Below are 18,270 nucleotides of genomic sequence, written 5' to 3' on the forward strand. Positions count from 1 at the left end.
TTTACATCTCTCTGTTCCAAAGTGATATAATAGGTCAGCTGGCATAGATGAAAACATTTTCTGCTTCATAAGAAAAATTCTCCTTCAGGCAGCATGGTTTTTGTTTTGTTTTGTTTTATTTTTCCACAAAATAGATGAGGAACAAAGCAAGAAAGAGGTCAAGGGTTTAAACTTTGAACAAGGCTCTTCTTCCCTGACTGATCACGGAGCATTTTGGGATGTACAGTTGAAAGCTACCAAGGTAGCTTGCGTGGTCAGGGCTGCTCTGAAAAGCAGCGGTGGAAACTTGTTTACATCTTCCGTGTAGTACAAGAGAGCATTTCTCAGGGCCGTAGTGCACAACACAAAGCCGCCAGAGATGAGCAAAGGAAGATGCCTGAATCTTACCTCTATACCTAAATGTGGCTTTGCAATTTCTACCTGCGTTTCTGGATTATCAAGCATGTTTAGTGCAATACGAAGAAATGACCAGATTTCCACCCGGGGTTGGAGTCAGGTGATTGCTATGAGGAAGCAAGCTATTACCCATCCATCAGGCACATGACAGGGATGAGGGGGTAATGACATGCTGCCTTAGGGAACAACACTGTGACCCATTAGCTCAAGTACAAAAAGGAGCATAAAAATTCCATTTGTTTCTTTTAAGGCCACTTCCCGTGTGAAGCAATAAAAATGTAATTTTTGATGTCAGTTTTTAATGCCTCTGTGTGTGACATTGATGCATGAAAGGATTGCCTGTCCATCGCCATGGCATGAAAGAGAGGCATGTTTAGCAGCTGAGAGGGACTCAATTCTGCTGTTTCTCACCTTAAATCGTTCCAGGTATCGGGGAAGCTTGGACTGTTCAGTTTCCTCCATGTCCAACTGCTCCACCAGTTCTGACCGCTGGCTGTCTTCCCCTTCTTGGGGCTGTTCCTCTGGAGACCCATGGGCCGGAACAGTCAGAGTCTTCAGTGCTCTGTCTAGCACATCAAGCTGTGGAGCAGAAAGAGGGGCAGGGGACTAATCAGCCAGTGGCCCTGAGAGCACACAGTGAAGAGAAGCTGGAGAAGGGAAAGTAAGAAAAAACTGGGATCTAAAAAATGGTGAAAAGCGTTCTCTTACAAAATTATAGGACGTAAACATGGTTATATGGTTTTACATTAAAAACACCCTGTCATAGGCACGGAAAACTTAGTACAAAACAAATGGTACAGATGAGCAAGCTCAGAATTATTTGTATATGAATCAGCACAATGGCATTTCATTTTACTTTTAATCAACTAGGTAGGAATATAAGAATTATGCTCAATGGATGGGAAAGAACCCACTCCCCTTCCATGTCTTTCTTCCTCAATCAGCTTGGAAGTGGGAGAAAGGGAAAGAAAAACCAGCGCAGACCACAATCAGCAAAGGGCCATAGCGAATGCACAGTGCAGCTGCTGAATCCAGGTGAGGGCCTCCTTCTGAGAAAGATTTTAGCTCACGGGTTATCTGTAAATTAGGGATCGGCGCAATCCACATAAACTGCTGGCAAAGGCCAGAAAGGCAGGCATACGTGAAATTCATTTTAACGAGGTGATGTCTATGACTAAGAAAGTAAGTAAATTATAAAAGAGAGAGTTTCTTTTTGTTTTGACCCCTCCCCCTCACCACTTCACTTTGGGGCACACTTCCCTTGGCCCACAGAGGGCCTAACCATCAGAAATAGGACAGAAACCATCTCAAGGCCAGCATTAACTCCTGCTTGGACATCGATTAATTCCATCCATGTCACATCAGAACAAAAATCCAAAAAACACTCCAAAGCCTTTTAATGCCACTAATACATTATACCCAAAGCTGACACATATCCCATTCTTGCTGACATCTGAATCACATTCCTATTAAGTCAAAACACAAGGAATGCAAATCTAGCTCAGATTGGAAAGAATATATCCTCGGCAAAGAATTTATGCATAATTTTGTGTTTTAAATCACTAGCACTGACTATAGCACTGTTAACTGAAAATATATTTAGAAATGTGTTTGCTTTGTTTGGTATAAACACCTGGCAAAAAACATAATGATTCACTAGACATTAGTATGAGGAGCCAGCACCAGACTTGTCCCATCTCATGACTGAAATGAAAGCCAAGGGTTCCTAGTGATCAGGGTCAAGACAAAACAAATAAGCAGCTCAAAGTTAACTTTTGCACCCTGGTCATAAAACAACCAAAGTCCTTCTAGGTCACACTCTGACTACACAAGCTGCTTGGACAGAAGTGGACAATGTGGCTCCCTTTGGGCTCTAAGATGCTACGTTTCCTATAGCCTGAGCTAAGTCTAGGAACGTCACAGTGTCAAGAGTCCTAGATGACTAGGAGAGATGAGCTTTGGTGGCAGAACAGCTTCCTAGTCCAGGCAGAGTGACCTCCTTAGAACTCTGAAAGGAACATCTGATTTAGGTCGCCTCAGCACCATGCATTCACCACGGAGCGCTTTAATGGAAAGAAAGGAAGACTGTGCCATCTCTAGTCTCCAGGTTCATTTCTTGAGGGATTTTATGGGAGAAAAAATTGCCATGTAGTCTCCCAGGACTACAAAGGTACAGAACGGCCAAAAATTTTAAACGAAATCTTAATCTCTCCTGAGCTGCCACAAAGATTTTATTGGGGAGGGGGCAGTGGAGTAGGCAGTATTTTATTGAACTCAATTTGAATTTCAGGGGAGGGGAGTAGTTTTCCTACTACATGGTGAGGTATAAAATCAATATTAATCTTATTTTCTAGAGCTTTTTGTCAGGAACATTGAGACTGTGGATTTTCACTTTTCAACTGGATAAATACATGATTCTACAGAAATAAAGAAAGTAGGGGGAGGGGTAAGACAATGAAAACAAATTCAAAGCTTGACTTATGAGGACCAAGAGGTGGCTCAATCCCAGTGAGTAAGGGCCAAGGAACATACCGCTTCTTTACACAGCTTTCCATCTTCTGGGGAGGAGGCTACCTTCTCCATCACTTGAAGGGCTCTGTCAAGGTAGCCTGGTTGCCACAGCAGGGGCATGTTATGGTACACAGCGCGCAGTCCTTGCTGCAATTCCACCTTCCCTGTAGCCAAAAGAAATAATAAAGAAAGCTCAGCCAAGCCTTCCACCATGTCTGAGACTGAAGACTTGAAGGAACAAGTGAACATTCACCTGGCAGCTCTAGAGACAAAGAAAATTTCAAATCTGTACCAAGAGCCTCACCCTATCCAGCAACCTGGTGATATTTCAGATAGATGATGCAGAATGTGGTAAATTTCACTGTATATGTTTTTGAATATAAAATTTTATGAATCTGTATTTCTTCTTTTTCATTTGGGCTGATGGAGGTTATCATGGGAATGTCTGAATCACAGGGCTGAGGAAATTTAGAGAGGTTGATATTTGACTCTAAGTGGAGCTACTCTTATGAGTCAAGAAACTGAAATATATTTTTGTTTTAAGAACAAAATCTTCCTCGGAAAAAGAAATTCTGTAACTTCCCTACAGTGAAAATCTTGTCAATATCTGCAACATTCCCTGCCAGGAAACATTTGACATTTTTCGACTGTCCTTATGAAAAAAATTCTCATTTTGCTCCGTTCCTTTATTTGAACTTCATCAACACTTAAATAAAGTTTTCATCATCCCTTTGGATCTCAGGCCATGAATGCTTCTCTTGCTACCTCAAACCATCATCACTGGAGCTCAGGATATGAATACCAGATAACACAGTCTTCGGTAGAGAGAGAGAGGCTGGGTTGTCTCTGCACTTCTGTGGAACAGAAGCCCTCTCTGCACTAATGACCAAAGTCACCTTGAGCTGCGAGGTCTTAAATCTACCTTCACTTATCTTTCCTGGAAAGGATTTGGGAAAGCTGTAGGAGGACATAAATAGACAAAGCTTATCAGGTGACAGCTAATTTTAGAGCTTTAAGATGCTTGGGGCTAGACTGCAGTCACATTCTGGGAAGCTGCTTCCATCTGGGTTGAGTGAAGCTGCACAGCGCATGACACAATGAGAGCAAAGAGCTTCTGATCTGATGGCTGCCAGTCCCAAAGCAACGGGCCTCCACTCAGAAACAACAATAGCAAAGTACATTGTCTTAGCCCTGACAACTTCATGAATAATTCCTGCAGTATAATAGTCTTAAATGCTAATCTGAAGGCAAAAACATGAAGATCAATAGGAAAAGTAGATGGCAAAAAAGAGGAAAATGATTTTTGTAAAAAAAGTGGTAAATTCTTTCTGATATCTGATAGCCGGTCTGATAAACTCTGAAATTCCTGAGTCAGTTTATGTCAGAATCAGCATCTGAGAATGCCACACTCCATCTTGTTGGTGAAGATCAACCTTAAAAGCAGCCAAACTGCTATAACTTTGATGAGTTTCAGAAAATGAAGGTAAGCAGAAGCAACATATAATCAAGAGAAGGTGCTTTCCCAAATGCCTATCACTTAAGAGAGAGGATGAAAGAGTAATGAAATAATATGCTTTTAATAAATTTCTGTAAAACAAGGCACCTTTAATGTTGAAAGTTATCTGCCCAGATTCTGCACAGCCCAGGTTCTGAGGCCATTCCTTGAGGCCTTCGTCCTCCTGACCTGTCAGATTTCAATGCAGTCGGGTCACTAAAGTAAAGCTGCCGTCTCTCTCTTGCCTGGCACAATCACAGTGTACCAATGAGTCACCCTCTGCTTTCCCAAAGTGCTACTAGTTGTGCTCTGAGTTTCTCTTCCCTCACCTGAAAACAATACCAAAGACAGGACTTCAACCCTAACTCTTAATTTCTTAATTCCTAAACTTTAGATCTAAAGAGAAAGATCTTTGTTAATACTGAGAAAGACTACTGGCTGGTTCTCCCAAAAGAGGGCCAGAACTTTCCTTTCTCTATCCCTTTCTCACACTGATTACCACTAAATATAATCCATGGCCACCAGCACCAGTTCTCACCTTGCCAACAGTGACAGGTTTTAGAACCCTCTTATTCTCTCATGTTGGAAATGTAAGGCTATCAAAGTCTATTTTTTTGAGCCTAAAAATGAAAACTGTATAGGAATTTCACTAGAAAATTTAAATCAAATGATAATTCTATGATGAAGTAGAAGAATGCATTGATTCTACCTATGAAGAATGGTATCTGGAAGGATCACTTAGCTTACCTAGAAGTGCACAGCCATACAACTGGGAACTCCACCCTACTGGGTTCTTTTGCTTTAGGCCCAGGAGTAACAAGGATGCACCAAAGTTCCTCTCCTCTTCCCACTGCAACAGAATATACCAGATCACAGTCTAGCCAAGCAATGAATACTGCATGCGAAAATGTAATTTTTAACGACATGGAAGAAAAGAACATATTATATAACACTAAGGTAAAAGAGCAAAATAATGAAACTATAGGTACATTATAATCCCAATATTTTAAGTGAAAGGTACTTATGTTTAATGAAAAATACAGAAAAGAAATACGTAATATGTCAACAGATTTCTGGATAGTAAAATTAATTTTTGTTTTCTTCTTTGTACTTTTTATAACTTTCCAAATTTGGGGCAATGAATAAGAGCTCTTTTTACAACCAGAGAAGCAAAACAAAATAGAAATAAAGTACACTCTGGACAAATACTGTCTTGAGACAATCAATAAAGATTTAACATTCTATCAGTCCCATATTCATTCACATGGACATGACATGATGGAGCAAGCTTTAGAATTATAATAATTTGGCAATGATAGGACTTCTACTTCACAGAGTTATAATAAACACAACTATTACATTGCTTTTAGATAGATTTGTGCCCCTCAGAAATAAATTAGGCAATCAGAAACACTTAGTGATCATTTTAACCCGGGGTGCAAAATTACACTTCGATAAAACCAGAGCCTTTTGAGACACGAGAAAAAAGGGGCAAAAACACAAGCATTGTTAAGCCTGCTGCAGAACAGCAGCAGCAGCAGCAGTGACAAGGGCATCTCCGGGAAAGCAGGGCCAGAGGAAGCCTTGGCAACTCCCCAGACACGAGAACTGTGATCTTCCTGGTGCCATATGAGTCCCCATGGGCCTGGGCCCTGGCTCTGACTCAGAAATACAGAACACAGGCTCAGGTTGCCCTGCACTGGTCTCTGCACTCAGGGGTCAGGGAGGCAGAGAATGGAGGAGACAGCAGGCTGCAAATGCAGCCAGGTGGAAGTGAGGCTCCCCAGGTGTTAATGAGAGCCCAAACCTTTTTACTGGGAATGGCTTTTCTGCAATGAAAGTGTGATTTCCTAAGGTCTGAAAAAAGCAAAGACCTTGGGAGAAAACAAAACCTACCCAGGGACTTCTGCAGCACAGATAAGTAAAATTGTTGGTAATTAAGGACCAGGTCATTTCACTTTCAAAAGCCAGTCACTCTAAGGTTTGATTTTCCCCCACATAAATTGCATAAAAACGGGTCCGGTGAATAATAAATAAGGAGCCTTAAAAACATTTTTTATATTCTTTAGGGGAAAAAATGATTTATAGCAGGGGTCCCCAACCCCCAGGCTACGGACTGATACCAGTCAGTGGCCTGTTAGGAACTGGGCCGCACAGCAGGTGAGTTGCGGGCAAGCAAGTGAAGCTGCATCTGTACTGCATTTGCAGTTGCTCCCCAGCGCTAGCATCACGGCCTCAGCTCCACCTCAGATCATCAGGCTTTAGATTCTCATAGGAGCACTGGTCCCTGGTGCCAAAAAGGTTGTGACCGCTGTTACAGTATCAGAATGCAACAGAGGCTAAAAGCCAAATAAGCAGTATTCTTGCTGTGCTAAGAATTGAGCAGGGTAGTAATGGTGATTAGATTGGTGATGATTCCAAAAGGACTTTTAAAAAGATGAATGAAAATAAAACAACAAAAATAATTTAGTGTCTTAGAGGTTTTTTTGAAGACTGTCTGAGAGTAATGCAAACATTGCTAAAGTATTAGGTCTCTTCCAAGCTGTTAGCTTCTGTAGTGCGTACTACTACAGACTCAGTCAAGTGCTATCTCATCAATGAATGTCAAGGTTTTTCTATTTTATACTTCTAGTTCTTCCATCAATACAAAGCAGACCCTCACTTCCCCTCTTCCCCATACTCCACTCCCCTTCACAGTTAGACATCTCAAAACACTTGCCTACACTTGCTGTCTCCTTCCCGCATTTCCAACTCATTCTATAATCCACTTCTATTTTGTTTCCTAATCAATCATGGAAACAAAGGTTACAGTTTAGTACCTTCATGCCACCAAATTCAACGAAATTTTTAAAAGTCCTCATCTTACTCAGAAACATTCTATATTGTAGATCACTCTCTCCCCATGGTTTTAGTGGTCCACACATTCCTGATTTTCCTTTTTGTTCTGTGGCTCATTTGCAGACATTTATATACGGATGTATAAATTACATCTCCAATCTAGATTTTTCCATTAAGGTCCCAATTTCCCTTAGAAATCTCTTGACTGTCTCAAAGATACGTCAAAATGTAACACATTCACAGCCAAATTAATGATTTTCATCATAGAAACCAGTCTTTTTCTAGAGTTCCCTTTGCAAACACACGGCGACTCTTCCGTCCAGATACACAAACCAGAAACTGAGGAGATAAAATTTGACCCCTACATTCCTGCCTTCACATCTAGTTCCTCATCATGTTATTTACCTCCCAAATTTGTCCATCAGCTACTCTCAACTCCTCCACCACATTCTGCTCCCCAAGCTACCATTACCTTCTGCTCAGACAACCATAATCACCTCCTAGGTGCTCTGACAACAGCCATCCCCGCCATGCTTCAATCTCTTAGGCACATTACAGCCAGAGGCATCTTTTAAAACACAAATCTGATCATATTACCCCCGACTGTTTAAAACTTTTCAATGGCTTCTCAGTATTTTTAGGATGAAGACAATATGGCTTAGTGTGAGCGACATTATCTTCAACCCTGTCTCACCCCATGTCCTCCCTGCCATTCTCTCTATTGCAGCTACATTGATTATCTTCCTATCTTCTCCCAGCCCCTTTCAGCTCATCATGTCCTTTCTGCTATAGGGCTTTTGCATATATTATTTCTTCTTTTTGGCTTTCTTCCCCTCTTCAGCAAGTTATTTCCTATTCTATCTTCAAATATTAACCCAGGAAATATTTCCTTAGGGAAGCCTTTCCTAACCTATCTAAGTTTAAAATACAAATTAGAATTCTTCACCATATAGGGTTTTTATAGAAATCTTTGTAGTGCACATTGTAGCCATAATTTTATGTGTGTTTGTTTTGTTGTTTTTAAATGCCTATACTTCTTAGATTGTAAACAGGAAATACTTGCTCACCATTGTATAACTAGCACTAGCAATGTATGGAATGTCAAAGGTGCTCAATATATATTTAATCAACTAATGAATGTGGCATATGCTGTAGGCTATGACATTCAACTTAGAAAAGCAAAACACACCATAAATTCTTTAGAATGCAGGCTGGACTAGATGACCTTTTCTGTTCCTACCCAAAGTAGGACTTTTTTGATGTTATATATGGGTTAAGGACAGACTTTCTGGTTTTATGAGGTGGCTTCATGCTACCAACTGACATTTCTGTGCCCCGATCTTCTCATCTGCATAGAGTTGTGAGGATTAAAAGCATAAATAAGTTTAAAACACCAAGAACACAGCCTGGTATAATGTAATAGCTGTTTAAATATCAGTTTTGTTATCAATGTTGTTATCCTTTGGATAGCAATGAATAATGACTAAATACTTAACCTAAGGGATAAAACTAAAACTTGGTATTCAGGATTGACCCAGGGTAACCTCAGAGAAATACTGCTGTAAATTAAATAATGGGTATTTAATACCTGAGTCAGGGTCAGGTGGCTCATTGCTGCTTTTTGATATGCCATGTCCAGCTCTGAGTGTCAGTTACCCATTTCTGAACGTATGAGGCACATTCAGCCTAGCTCAGGTTTCAAAATGTGCATAAGGACTTCACTTGAGATTCTCTTGAGTGGACAAACATCCAGTTCCACTTTGTTAGAAACCAGTAACTACAATGTGCAGAATGAACACTCATTCCTGGTTGTATATAGCCACAGGGCTGCACATCAGATGGCTTTTTCTAGATTCTGCGAGCCAGGGTTTCGTCTGGCCACCTCCTCCCTACTGAGCAGCCACTACTTGCTTTACCTAAGACTCTCGGTACTGTTTAAGGTAGATCACTTACACTGAAGTCTGTCTTCTTTGCCAGGCAATGGTATAAAACATAGAGGGAGAGAAGTTGGGTGGAAGTTACTTCAAAGTCTTCTTGCTTCATGACCTCAAAAACCACAGACAAAGCATCTGGCAAGATCAAAGTAAGAACAAGGGGAAATTAGCTGCAGGTAACATCACCAAATCTGCATTTAACTATAAACACTCTTAAAAACGAGGATCTAATAGAAAAATAAGCAGAATTAAGAAGTAAAAAACAGAGAATTAAGAAGTAAAGAACTAGGATCAGTTCTTAGTTCTTCCACAAACTAGCTGTTTCCCAAACCTTGAGCTTCTATTATACATATCAGTATGTATTAAATCAGGTTCCATTGCACCATTGTCCTCAAGGACATTGAATAAACCACTTAATTTATCCTAGTGTCATCTTCACAATGATAAAATACCATTTGTCTTAACTATTCCAAAAGATTGGTGGACAGTCCAACAAGATAATACATACGAAAATGCCTCATAAATTGAGAAGCAAATTTAAAGCTTCATGCCCATCAGCTAGAAGAGATGAAGGCATACAGAAAGGAAGCAAATGTATTTTCCAGGTCATCCTGACAAGCAGAGCAGGGGTTGGGCTTACTGCCCCATTTTGTGTTCTGGTACCTTCTCCCTCTTAGGGTAAAAAAAGACAAATGCTAGAGGCAATCCTAAATCCCAGGTATTACTTCAAAGACAGAAAACTGATGACTATAAAAAGGACAATCAAGCTCAGTTTAAAAGACTTGAACGAAGGGAAGGGAAAATGCATATTCATAAATTACAGCCCCTGAGTGTAATATACAACACATTTGTTTCCACATGAACGCAGGTCATAGTAGATCAGACCCTGAGCAATGTTTATTTTCACTTGGTATTCCACAACATAGATGGAAGCCATGAAAATCAAGTTCAAACAATTTCCTTCTCTTAATGTTTGTTGTTAAATTAGAGAATGTTAATATTAGTTTAAAATGCAGTGCCTGCACATAATAGGCACAACAAATATTTCTAACTACTGATTGAGTTATTCTGTTAACCAATTTTTGCATACACTCATAATTACAAGAGTTAGCACTGATTTGCAGCTGTTCCCAGCCAGCTGGTTTTGTACATGTTGTCATGGTTCTGAAATAGGCCACAGGCAAGAATTTCTATATTCTTTTCACAAATGGGGAAAGTGAGATGGACAGGCAGACCAGTAAGTCATCTAGTCAATCAGGAGCAAAATAAGGATCTGGAACAGATTTAAAAAAAACAAACAAACCGATATTTTAAAAGAACACAATTAAATCTAAAAATCTAGTTTAAAAAAAACTAGATTTAGTTTTAACAATTGTTTAGTTTTAATAATTGTTTAGTTTTAACTTAGTTTTAACAATTATTCACACATGAACGCAGGTCATAGTTTATGAAAAATAAATTCTTTATGAAAAATAAATCAAACCGATTTTATCTTTTATTTATATTCTACATTTCAGTCAGCTTGGGAAGTAAAATTAGATTGGAGTGGATAATTAATTTACTTTTCTTTCATAATCATTTACATACTTTGATATTTCCTATCCTAATAATAAGTATATTATTTTCTGTTTTTGCCATAAATGTCTTTATCAAAATTTTATTTTTAAAAATCCTCAATATTATTTATTCTGTATTTAGCAACAACAACAACAACAAAAACCTCCCTCAATCCTCCCAACATACCTTTTAAAGAAAGTGAAGGGAGAAAACCACTCCTACATAATTTTCCAACGATACGGTAATATAGATTCTTAAATCTGATGTTCAGAGACTAGATTATGAAAATTAGATTATGTAAAAGCTAATTATTTTTTAGTTGAATTCAGGAAATGCATGCTTAAAACTGAGCAAGAAATGGACAACAAGGGATAATTAACATTTCAAAAAATAATATGCAGCGAATACCCTCTGGTAGTGGGCAACTGCGAGTCTCATGAGAGAGAAGACAGAGCAGAGATCCAGAGGAGAGAAGGAGAGAGGAGCCCACACTAAGGGCACAAATGCCCAATCCCGAGCCTAATCACTGAGTACTGATGCGACGGAAAAGGCCAAGGGTGCTGGTGTTCAGGGATAAGGGGATGGAACCAAAGACAAGATTGCAGATGACATAAATGCAGAAGTGACCACAAGCCCACATCCGTGTTCCTGAGGTAGTAACTACATTAACACAGGAATGGCTCCCTCACTGCTCCTCAGTACTAGGCCTGGATGAAACGGAGGAAAGGGAAAGCCAGCGTGTGTCTACACTACGGCAAGGCCTCCTCTCTCCTTCACTGTCTGCATAGCTATAAGAACAAGCACGCTGTACTAGAATTCCCCATCCACTGGAGACTGGCAGGGTCCCACCTGACTGCTCTGCAGTCTGCTGCAATACCCATCTTTTCTTGGCCTCCCTTACTGCAGCTGAAGAGCCACTTTAAATTAATTTCACAGGATCAGAGAATTTGGGGGTAAAGAGATCTCAGAGATCACCGATCCATTGATGTTACAGATGAGGAAACAAAAGCTTAGGGAGGGGAAATGACTTTCCTTCATAACGAATGCACCGTTTTTTCCAGGAAAAGTCAATTGATTTTATAGTTTTATATTTTACATAATATAACAACCGTAATTTAAATAAAACAAAGTTGACAAATGGAGAGAAAAAAAAAGGCAAACTAATAACAGCATTACTATAATCTTAAGTAGCCATGGAAGTTCAGGCAGGGTTTATTCCTTAATTAAATTCATCGTTCTTTGCTTAAAGAGATATGAACAAAGAAACTTGAGAAACTCAGAGTAAAAGAAATCTGGATATGATTTTCCTATCTGGCTAAGTGGCATGGTATAAACCAACTACAAATCTATTCCTGACTGAAAGAGTGATGTAAAGAGATATCATTACGAAATAAAAAAGAAAAGTGACTACATCTACTTCCTTTGGGAGCTGAAGCCTCAGTATAAACGAACCTGGGTTTGGTTTCTTACCTTTGTAATTTTCCTTCTTTATGAAATAATCCATCAGTAAATTGAATGTAAAGTTATCTGGAAAAATTCCATATTGAACCTATAATGAAAGTGAAAATAAAAGGAAAATAAGAAAAAAATATCCATTTTAACTCAACTTATTACATATGCCTATGTATTATTCAGGACAAAACTTGCCACCATTAGCTTTAAAATATTTGACTATCGTTTTACAGCATCTGTGACAGTGAAATAGAAGCTATGACTGATGAGGTTTGGTAATCAGGGTGAGAAAGTTGTGAGGGGGTGTCTGATGTAAGACCATTGATATGTGAAAAATAAAAATTATAACACCTCATCACAGTTTAAAAAACAAAAACAAAAACAAAAACCAAACAAACCACACCAAACCAAAACCCCCCACATATCCACTGGTTCAGAGGTTCTTTTTATAAGGTATAAATATCAATGCAAAAAATGGATTTCTATGGGAAAGAACACATTATCACATGATGTAGCATTTTCTAGTCCTTAAGACTATTTTTGCCCCCAACTTTACTAAAATATAACTGGCATATAATGCTGTGTAAGATTAAGGTGTACGTCATGATGAGTTAATATACATTAGATTGAGAAATGATTACTACAGTAAGGTTAGTTAACATACCTATCACCGCACATAATTACCATTTTGCTGTGGTGGTGGTGGTGATAAGAATATTTAAGACCTATTTTCTCAGCAACTCTCAAGAATACAATACAATATTGTTAACTACTGTCACCAAACTGTACATTAGATCCTCAGAACTTATCCATCTTATAACTGGAAGTCTGTATCCTTTGATCAACATTTCCCCATTTCTCTCAACCCCTGGCATCCACCATTCTACACTGTTTCTATGAGTTTGGCTTTTTTAGATTCCACATATAAGTGAGATCGTAGGGTATTTGTTTTTCTGACTGACTTATTTCCCTTATCATAATGCCCTAAGTTTCATCCAAGTTGTCACAAATGGCAGGATCTCCTTTTTTATAGTCGAATGGTATTCCATTGTATATACTTATTACCACATTTTCTTTTTCCGTTCATTCAACAATAGACAAGTTGTTTCCATTTCTTAGCTATTGTGAATAATGCCGCAATGAACATGGGGTGCAGATATCTCTCTGATATAGTGATTTCATTTTCTTAGGATATGTACCGAGAAGTGGGATTGCTGGATCATGACAGTTCTATTTTTAATTTCTTGAGGAATCCTCATACTGTTTCCCATAGTAACTGCACTAATTTACATTCCCACCAATAGAAGACAAGTATTTCCTTTTTTACCACATCCTTGATATCACTCTTTATCTCTTGTTCCTTAGACTGGTTTTTAAAGACCCAAGAAATATGTCAACAAAATATTACTAATCAAGCTCCTAGAATGTTCTGTTCAAAACAGCTGAATAGTTGAGAATCCTGTTTTCTCGAGATGTGGATCCCTTAGCATCTGCCTCAGAATGTTCTAGGAGTGTTTTTAACAATGTAGAGTCTTAAGCCTCAGACTTATAGAATCAGAATCTCTGAGAATGGGGCACAAAAACTTGAAGTTTTAGTGGACATCCTATGTGGCTTTCAAGCACAGTTAAGTTTGACTACTAATGATCTAAATTGTGGTTATATATATATTTTTTTGTTTTAAATTCTTACTTCAGTGGGATTCGCTCCTATCCCCCACATTGCCCCATTCTTCCCCCACTAAGCACTAGAAACACCTGAGGAATTTTTTCAAACTATACCCATCCCGTTGGGAGATTCTGATGTGCCTAACCACCCATGTGAATCACTGCTGAGTTGAGTCACTGTTACTCTATGGGATGGCTCAGGTATGCTGAAATGGAAACAAATGTTTAGAAGCTATTGTTTGAAAGGCTGGAGCTCATGGGCAGAGTCTATATTTCTCAAAACAGTCATTTAAATCAGCATTAGTCCCTAGAGGCATGGTAAAAACAAAATATTTTAGAATGATAAATCATTAAAGCTGGTAGGAGCTTTAGAAATCAACTGGTCAGTGATTTTCAACCCCAGCTGCAAATCAGAATGAACTTGGGAGCTTTAAAAAGATACCAATGAGAGATGAATAGGCAGAGCACAGAAAATTTTAAACACAGTAAAACTACACTATATGATACTATAATAGTACATATATGTCATTATGCATTTGTCCAAACCCATAGACTATACAACACCAAGAATGAACCTTACTGTAAAGAATGGATTTTGGGTGATTATGTTGGTCATTGTTGGTTCTTCAATTGCAACAAATGTACCGTTCTGCAGTGGATCTTGATAATGGGGGAGGCTGTGCATAGGTGGGGACAGGGAGCATATGGGAAATCTCTGTACCTTCTCAATTTTGCTGTGATACTAAAACTGCTCTAGAAAATAAAGTCTACTTAAAAAAAATTTTTTTTTAAACCAATTAAAAAAAATACCAATGCCTGGGATCCAAGAAGATCCATTAAACTAGAGTCTTAGGGGTAGAGAAAGCATCTATAAATTTTAAAAGCTTCTTGTGTGATTCTGCTGGGAAGCCAGGATTGGGAATCACTGACTTAGTACAACTCACTTGATTTAGAGTTGAAAAAACTAAGACCTAGAAGGATGAATTATTTGCTTTAAGTTGCAGGCAGTTGGTGGAATTTAAGAGATTATAGGCCGGGTCTTTTGACTTCTTGTCCAGTGTTCTTTCTACTAAAAGACTAGGAGCAGCAGAAAATGAGACAGACTATTCTGCCTTTCTAGACTCTCCTTGCTTTGTTTTCAAAGAATCTTCTTTTTTGAGTGTAATCTGTGTCATTAAACTCTGAACTGATGAGAGCAGGATTTACTCTATTCCTTCCCCTGGGGCCTCATATTAGATTTATCTGTGAACTTGCTTATCTGCTTTATTAAATATAAGTTTCCTGACAGGAGATTGCTCATTTTTATAGATAATGCCATACACAATGCAATGTCTCTCACACACAAACTGTCTGCAATGTATATTAAGTTAAACTGGGCCCAAGTCATGGGAGCAAAAAGTCCCCAAAATGAAATTATTTCCTTTTGAGTTTTATCATATGAGATCCATTGACACTACAGAAATAATGCATTTTCATAAATATATTGTTAAAGTCTTTTTATGGGTCAAAATAGTGTTGTAGCTTGAGACTCATAATAATAACATTCTAAACTTTTGCTTATTTTGTACTTCATTGCTCGAGGGGAGGAGTCAGGGAATTCAGAAGACATGTTTTGAGTAACCTAAGAATACCGTCTTTGTAAGATAGCCTGCATACTATGAAGAGCACATTCCAGCAAAATGGTCTTGTCTTTTTCCCTAAAATTCACCAAAGGAAATCAGACAAACAATCCAAGGCTTACAGATCAAGAATGAAAGGACCACCAGTGCAGAGTTCTTGTGATTAGACTACCTTTGCTTTTACCTGACTAAGTCACTATGCTTGGAAAAGCAGCAGCTCCAGGAAGTTTTACTTTTTAACGTGCTGATTAATTTATATCCAGCTCCATTCTAAAAAGGATATCTGAGGGTAAATAATTTTTAGAAGTTATTTCTTGTACCATATTTGCTGTACTGTAATAGGTTCAAACCCCATATCATCTAAAATCAGAAGAACAAGCTGCAAATGCCAGGAAAGCACTCACCTTATTTACAAGGGTATATAAGGCTTTGTCTTGTGCACCATATTTTAGACACTGCCTAATCCAGGTGTGGATAGTCCAGTCTCTCAGGTACCAGCAGTTGGGGCTGTGTCGGAATCTAAATAAAGCATAGGAAGAGAGAAAACTGATGTCAACTCTTAAATATCAATACCAAAATATATCTTTCATTGGCAGGTCCTTTTCTTTGATATTTACAGATGTGCATTTGATGTGACCAAAGTTATAAAAGTCAACAGTCGAAAACTTGAGGATAAAACTCATTAACTATAAAAGTCTGAAATGGGAAAGAGAAGGCAAAATAATAACGAACAAAACTATTGTAAAATTTTTACTCCTTATTTAATATCCCCTAATCCAATATCTTTTTTAAAAATATGAGATTTGTGAAAAATGATTTGTGAAAAATACTAACCATGGTGTTATGTGAATACATGTTTCATTAGAAGAAAGATGTGAAGCTGAAGCTGACACCTTAGAATTTTAAAATAAATCAGAGGTAGCAAAAAAGACAAATAGAATGCATAGCAACTCTAGAGGGAAATCAACTTTGGGTTACACATATTTCTTGTGGCACTTAGGAGAGATTGGTACACTCTTCACTGAACCAACGGAAAATACAAAGAAGAAAAAAATAAACATTGAGCAGAATTTAGCATTAAGGTCCTCCAGGGCTTCAGGATCCAAATCCCACAGCTGCCTTCATAGCTCCATTCTAGCTCTTCGGTCTGTCTCCTCTTGCTTGCTACTGGTCCCCACATGGTTTTACAAGACCTAAGCAGTCTAAGCTGAGGCGTATATGGTGACAGAATTCCCACAAAGAAATGGAAGTTGGAAAGGGATTCTGAATGTGACTCTTGCCTTGAGTTCACACACATTGGTAACACTTCTCCTTGCTTTTGGGAGTCCATGCCGCAAGACTGAGTGACAGCAGAGACAGGGACCAGAGACAGGGCCGTCAAGAAGTTCTATAAAGGGCTTTGCAGTCCTTTTAATTTTTGTTCATCTGTTTCAACTGGGACGGACCCTCAAACATCATGTCATGTCAACTGAAGTCCTCACTTTTTCTTTAACCATTCGGGAAGCAGATCAATGCAATCTCTAGGCCCCACAAAAAATCAAACTGTTTTTTAAAAACAAAAGGCAAGACAAAAAGTTGGAGCGAAAGGATTTTGTGCTATATTTGAGAGTCGGGGTTATAGGCTAATACGAGTGTTTCTTCAAAGGTCGATTATTCAATCCGACCCTTGTTATTTACTGCCATCTGCTACTGGGACAGTTTCCTGCTGAACAGATTCTCTGCCAAAGTAAAAGCTGAGAAAAAGAGCAAGTGAGAAGTAGTATTTAATTTAGGCTATTTATTGGTGCTCTGGTTAGAGATTTGGCAAAAATAAGATCTGAAGATGTTTTATGGATTTAGAGTCACCTAACCCTCTCCAGTCTTTCCAATATCTTAGATTTGGCTGGAAAATGTCTCTTTCACTCTTTTCATAGAAAGGCATTAGACTGTATAGGTGCCTGAGATATTAAATCTAATGAGATCTTCTGCATAGAGATACAACAAAATAGATCTTTTGTTATTTCATGCTTTACCTCAGATTTTAAAATCAACAGTTAAGTTACTTGAGTTCTCCTCCTTGTTACTCTGAAAAATCTGAGATTTAACGTGTAATGGCCAATAAAAGTTAAATTTATATTTTAAATTTAAAAAGTCAAGTGACATACCGGACCTATTGCCTGATAGTGATGCTTCTTCATTAGTCTATAACTTCCCTGAGCAAGTAAGGGTGGCAACTGACTTGCTCATCATTGATTCCTCAGTGCCTGACACAACTTGTGGCCCACAATAAGTTTTCGGCAAATAAGAGCTTTAATCAAAACATGTATTAAATGCTATTATATACCGATCATTTTGTTAACATCTGTGGTAAGAAAAAGTGTAAATTCTCTGTTTGGGGCATTTAAAATCTCATGATGAAAACAAAGTATACAAACAAAGGTTAACAATAACACAAGGTGGGACAATCACTGCTCAAGACACAAAGGGCACTTATAGGTGTTTTGGTAGTAGTGGTTGTTAGGTTCAGTCTGTTTTTCCTTTAAAAAACAAACAAAATGAAATAAAAAATGTCAATTTTCTCCTTTACTCGAGATTATTTTAAACCTGATCCTCATTTAAAATCTGATCTTCCATCTTAGGATATCTCCAGTAACCACTAAGGTTATGGCTTTTCTTTTTGATGGACTTTAAAATAAGAGCACCATGACTATATCCAACCAAACACCCTTTTTCCTTACTCATGATCAGTAAACCATTTTCAGGCTTTAAGAAAGAATAACAAAGATCGATAGGACCTAGCTATAAATCTTCAAGGCTCAAACTA

The 18,270-nt window shown here is 38.3% G+C and overlaps 1 protein-coding gene across 2 annotated transcripts in view; it reads right to left on the reverse strand.

Moving 5' to 3' along the window:
* MRPS27 (mitochondrial ribosomal protein S27) overlaps nucleotides 1-18,270 on the reverse strand; it is a 69,540-nt gene that overhangs the window by 2,953 nt on the left and 48,317 nt on the right. For both annotated transcript variants that reach the window (XM_039870174.1, XM_039870173.1), the window contains 6 exons: nucleotides 15,872-15,986; nucleotides 12,202-12,280; nucleotides 9,194-9,309; nucleotides 5,150-5,252; nucleotides 2,929-3,071; nucleotides 808-975 (listed from right to left, as the gene is read on the reverse strand). In XM_039870174.1, the coding sequence (XP_039726108.1) occupies nucleotides 808-975; nucleotides 2,929-3,071; nucleotides 5,150-5,252; nucleotides 9,194-9,309; nucleotides 12,202-12,280; nucleotides 15,872-15,986 (724 nt within the window). The remainder of the gene's footprint in view (nucleotides 1-807; nucleotides 976-2,928; nucleotides 3,072-5,149; nucleotides 5,253-9,193; nucleotides 9,310-12,201; nucleotides 12,281-15,871; nucleotides 15,987-18,270) is intronic.

Source organism: Pteropus medius, unplaced genomic scaffold (genome assembly GCF_902729225.1).
Source record: "Pteropus medius unplaced genomic scaffold, Ma_sr-lr_union100, whole genome shotgun sequence".
In the NCBI taxonomy this organism is placed as follows: domain Eukaryota; kingdom Metazoa; phylum Chordata; class Mammalia; order Chiroptera; family Pteropodidae; genus Pteropus; species Pteropus medius.